This window comes from Leptopilina heterotoma, unplaced genomic scaffold, assembly GCF_015476425.1.
Source record: "Leptopilina heterotoma isolate Lh14 unplaced genomic scaffold, ASM1547642v1 Lhet_267, whole genome shotgun sequence".
NCBI lineage: Eukaryota > Metazoa > Arthropoda > Insecta > Hymenoptera > Figitidae > Leptopilina > Leptopilina heterotoma.
Genome location: NW_025110976.1, coordinates 1327806 through 1333625, shown reverse-complemented (window position 1 = coordinate 1333625; position 5820 = coordinate 1327806). Strand labels below are relative to the sequence as shown.

Genomic DNA, 5820 nt, shown 5'->3' with positions numbered 1-5820 from the left:
GTTAATTTACTAGTTCTTTTTCGTCAAGATGAGAAAAATTTAAGGCATGTTTATGATGATCATGTTAATACTGACATGACATTAAATCAATTTCGAAAACTATGTTCAACTTGTTGGAATTCAGACAAATATGGATTTGTAGTAATTGATAAGGATTCTGATTTAAATGATGGAAGGTATAGAAAAGGTTTTGATAGCTTTGTAACACTATAAAAATAAGATCATTCTTAAAATATGGTTAGTTCAATATGAAACCTTGTAATAATAACATGTTTCATAAAGAAAAAGAATATCTCCATCAAATTGCTAAAGCTAGCGAGGCAATTAGGCGAAAACATCGTATGTTAAAATTAGGAAAAGAAGAAGCTGAAAATGTGCTGACTGAAACTTTTAAACCGATAGTTCAACCCTTACAAAAAATTATTAACTTGACAGACACTGAATATGAAAATGTCAAGATTGAAAAGAAGGAGCAGAAGATAGATGATAGCATAAACTATGAAAGTGAAACTGAAAAATCTCCAGATGATGATAAAATAAGTAATAAATTTCTATACTTATTAAATGATAATAGAAAGCAATGTTTAGATTCAACATACGGCATACGTAAGCTAAGTGATGGATCACTTATGATTGGTGATTCACCAATAACTCTTGAAGATCAGCATGTAAAAATTGGTAATAAACGATATCTTCAAAGTTTGGATTACTTGAACTTCTATTTAAAAGTAAACCTACTACATCGCTTATAAGTGAAGATGATGAAAAAAACTATAAAGAGATTCTGATTGCTGCTAATGCACACAAAAGGAAGTACAGTTTCTCTGAATCTAAACGCACGGATAAGAGTTACAAGTATTTGAATTTTATATCTCAATTCTTCCCTCGAACACCTAAAAAACAGCCATCTGTAAGTGGTAGTTCATTACCTAAATTTATGATTACAAACAAAAATTTTCAACGAGAATATATCTATTGGGATGATCCAAATGAGTTGGTTGACCGTCTTAGACTATTAATGGCTTCTCAAGCTGCTGGAAATCCTAGTCACAATAATGAAATCATGTCTATCATTGAAGAAATACGTGAAGCTAAAATTATATATTAAGATGTGTTTTAACAAATATCATTCATTTCAACAATGAGCATTGACGTTTTCGGACATCCTCTCAATCAAAGAGGAACAGCAAGACGAGGGCCTCCTGGAGTTGGTTTTAAACTTAATTCTCAAGGTAACTTTGACGTTGGAGGAAGAAAACTCTCTAATCTTGCTAACGCTGAAGAAGAAAACGACGCTGTCAATTTAAAACTTGTACGACATATGATAAAACACGAAGTGCGTTTATTGTATTAAGCTAGTGCCTCACTTAGATCAGAGGTGGATAATAACAACTTATTTCTAAAAGTTCTTGAAGACTCTATTACAGAAAAAATAAAAAATTTTGAAAAAGATATAAATCAAGACTTATCTTATCGAACAGCTGAAATTATTAGTGAATTGGATACTCGGTTAAGTGCTCTCGAGAATGAACAACAAAAAATTAACAGTAGTGAATGAACTTCATACTCAGGCTAGAAAAAATTATCCTCGACGGCGAGTTGAAATGCGTGATATTGATGAGACATGGTAAGCAGATTTAGTAGAAATGATACCTTATTCAAGAATAAATGAAGGTTTCAAATCTTTACTAACAGTTATATACATATTTTCGAAATATGCTTGGGCTGTTCCAGTAAAAAGTAGAAATGGAAAAGTTGTTTCTCATGCAATGCAATCTATATTTGCTAAAAAACGTATACAAAAAAACTTGCATAGTGACAAAGGAAAAGAATTCTATAACTCACAATTTGAAGCATTAATGAAAAAGCATAAAATAAATTTTTACTCAACATACAGTAATATAAAAGCTTCCATTGTTGAACGGTTTAATCGAACACTAAAAAGAAAAATGTGGATGCAATTTAGTTTACGAGGAAATTACAAGTGGTATAATATATTGCCTACTCTTATTTCCAACTATAATGATACAAAACATAGAACAATTGTAATGAAGCCTAAAGATGTTACTTCAGAAGACGTTGCAATTTTAAAAGAAAGGATCTCTAAACTGAGAAAAATTCCTTTAAGACGACCAAAGTATAAAATTGGTGACAAAGTTCGAGTAAGCAAATATAAAAACGTTTTCGAGAAAGGATATACACCCAATTGGACAACAGAAATATTCACCGTGGATCAAGTTGTATCAACTGAACCAGTGACTTACAAGCTCAAGGATTACCAGGATCAACCCATCAGCGGAGGATTTTATGAAGAGGAACTTCTTAAAGTAAAATATTCAGATATTTGTCTTGTGGAAAAAATTCTCAAGACACGTGGAAATAATGTTCTTGTCAAATGGCTTGGCTTTGATAATTCTCACAATTCGTGGGAAGATAAAGCAAATGTATAATCTATTATTCGCAAATCGTCCCCAGCAACTTAACGCAAATGTCAATCAACCAGCAAATCAATCAAAGATTAATGTTAGCGTAGAACATCTCTATAAATCAAAACTGCTTCCAACAACAGACCTTTACACTACCAGTGCTAAATTTAATTAACATTAAATCAACAATGAATCATTAATGAATAAACAATGAATCATTAATGAATCAACAATGAATCAATAATGAATCAACAATGAATCAATAATGAATCAACAATGAATCAATAATGAATCAATAATGAATCAACAATGAATCAACAATAAATCAATAATGAATCAATAATGAATCAGTTGGCACTGGCATTGTAAAGGTCTGTTGTTGGAAGTAGTTTTGATTTATAAAGAGGTTCTACGCTAACATTAATCTTTGATTGCTTTGCTGGTTGATTAGCATTTGCGTTAAGTTACTGGGGGCGATTTGCACATTTAAATTATATTACATTAATATAAGTTTTAATCATGTTATTATATATATATGGAAGGATTTTTTAAATAAAAACACATGGTAATTGTATATAATTGCATTATTTATTAACAAAGCTTTTACTTTTTTACAATCATATTTTAAAAATCATTCGTCGATTTTAGGGATCGCATAATGTCCCCACGGTAGAGTGTCGGTACTCCCCGGTAACAAATACCGTTTGTCGTCTTGCGGACTTAAAGCTACTTTAATTTGTTTTACAGTCTCAAGGTTGTGTAGTCGCGATCTTATATTATACTGTGTTCGAGTTTGAATGTCGAAATCTCGCAGACATTTTACATAATCATCAAAGTGAATCAATTTTTTCACAACGCCGGATTTAATACCTTTAGCTTTTTTAATAAAATCTTGACCTTCAACCCGTACGCTGTACATCTTACTCCGCAAGCCAACAAATTCGGTAACGATCTTGCCGTTACATTCGTCTTTCATTAGACCGAGAATCTTTTTGTTGGCTTGCGGAATGCCGTACACGTTGTTTGCGGGATAGTCTGACGTATCGAACTTTTGAATGTCATTTTTCATGTCATTGTAGACATCTTTACATTTAATTTCGTAGATTAGACGGTCTGTATCGGTATACATCAGTTTACAATTGTCGCCGTATTTTTTTAACATATACCCGTAGTGATAATCGTAAATTAACGTCTTGGATACATCAAGCACACTTAACCCCACATAGATTGGTTTGTTGAGTAGTACCTCGGTTTTACGCAGTTCAATGGCAACCAGATTTTCGTCGAATATCGCTCGACTATGGAAATTCGGGCGAGAAATAAGGGCTTCAGCTCCATAGCGGCCAAACCATTGGGTGTCAAGCTTAATGTCGACATGTTTACGTACATTTTCCATTGTTTTGCCGTACACAGCGTTGTTCATGAGCTTGAACAAATTTTTCTCGAACTCATTCTTGGCGTTGGTTCGCATCATCGTATTATAATCGATGTATGGTTTAAGCCATGTTGATTAATTAAACTGTAAGACTCGGTGAATTTTTACAAGTTTAATGCCATTATCAACAACTTGTTTGAGAGTTCGATAGTGGATCACATATTTTTCTTTGGGTAGGAGAGTTGTTAATAATTTCTCCTGTTTCGAGAGGGGGGGGGTTTCGAATTTTCTGCGCAAAATGGCATGTCTTTGTGGGTATCGTGAATACTTTCAGGATACTCCAAGTCAACTTCGAGTATGTATCCAACAGGTGAATCGTCGGATACATTAAAATTGAAAGAGTTGTCGACATTTTCAACCCATTTGAAGCCGCCATAAGGGAGCGCTTGAGCCATTGCCCAGCCATATAAATTGTTGGCGTCAAAGTACATGATGTAGCTAGTATCTTTGCTATCATCGAAATTTTCCATATATGGATTATTCGCTATAGTATATCGGTTGCAGCATTGACTTATGCCACCTCTAATACCAGACTCAACAAACATAATAATATCGATATCGGTTATTAGTTGCAATCCTATTCTCGTGTACTTGAGCATAGCATCCCAAGTTAAACCGGGGGTCGTATAATAGTGAGCAGGATCTAACCCGTACGCTTTAACACATTCTTCTCGAAAATTTTCAAAGACATCCGCAAGTAACAATACATCTGTTTTCATATACAAATGTACATAGTCGTAGAGATTTTGACAGTCAAACTCGGTCCATACATTCTGCGCATGTGTATACTCATCATCAGAAATACCGGCATCATAAAGCGTACTATAGAATTTCTCTATGGGGGGTAATTCGGTATCGTCGAGCTTGCTTTTTGAGTCAAAGTACTCATAGGGGAAAACACCCTTGCGCGTTAATAATTTGATTTTATCCGGATCTGTCACCGTACTGGCAAAAACGGAGTTTACAATTTTATACTCGTCTAAGTATGATGCGAGTTTTTCCAGGGATGCTGCCATGAATCGCAATGAGTCAATGAATCTGAATTTGACCTCACTCCCATTAACATGTTTAGTAAAAGAGATATACTTCTCTTTGTTAATGGGGAGGAGGTCAATTTTTCCTTCAAAACTCGTCGAGATCGCGTGAATTATAAAATAGGCGTCGTAACCGTTTAAATTGTGGAAGACTACAGTGATCGTTTGACAATCTTGATAGTTTAAATTGCATGATTCATGGGCAGCACCCCTATATTTGCCAGTAAGGTGACAGTGATCGCGGACTTTCTTCTCACTTGCCGGTATTTTCTCATGACAAATGTGACATATTGTCGCTCGCTTAAAATCATTAATTTATTAAGGAGTTAATGCAGTCATCGGTAACGGATTTTTAAAAACTTTATTCATTTTCTCTGCAATCTGCTTTAACTCCTCAGCAAACCATTTCGCAGGGTCAGATTCATTTTTCGGACACGGCACATATTTACATAATGATTCATCGTAGCTACATTTTATATAACTTCCGATGCTTAACAATTTGTGACGCTGGAAGACTTCAGTCTTACTTAAATTGTCTACATCTTCATCCGCTGGAAGAAGTAGACTTTCACAGTCGGCGTAAATTACATATGGCACCTCTTCTTTGTTCTTAAAATTTTTAAATGTGATCAGACTCTTGTCAGGCGTCGGTAACTTAATTTTACACTCATTCATTTTTTTACAATTTTCAATGTGTGCGTTCAATCTTTCAACACCTGAAAAGTAGTGTAAACAGCGGTCACAGATATGTTTTCGATGTGCCTTCTTCGATAATTGTTTAGACACTAGGCGTGACAAATCTTTAATCCATACATAATGGAAGTTGTCATACAATACAGTATTATCATCATTATTTTCATCCGCATACATGTCGGCAACATACAAGAGATTTACATGCTTATCTCTTTTTTCCGCTGTGAGATGG

At 34.2% G+C, this 5820-nt stretch overlaps 1 protein-coding gene across 1 annotated transcript; it reads right to left on the bottom strand.

Moving 5' to 3' along the window:
* Positions 1-3057: 3057 nt before the first annotated feature.
* On the bottom strand, positions 3058-3900 carry LOC122503669. The gene has a single exon (XM_043614297.1). The coding sequence runs from the start codon at positions 3898-3900 to the stop codon at positions 3058-3060; it is 843 nt and encodes a 280-aa protein (XP_043470232.1).
* Positions 3901-5820: the final 1920 nt, after the last annotated feature.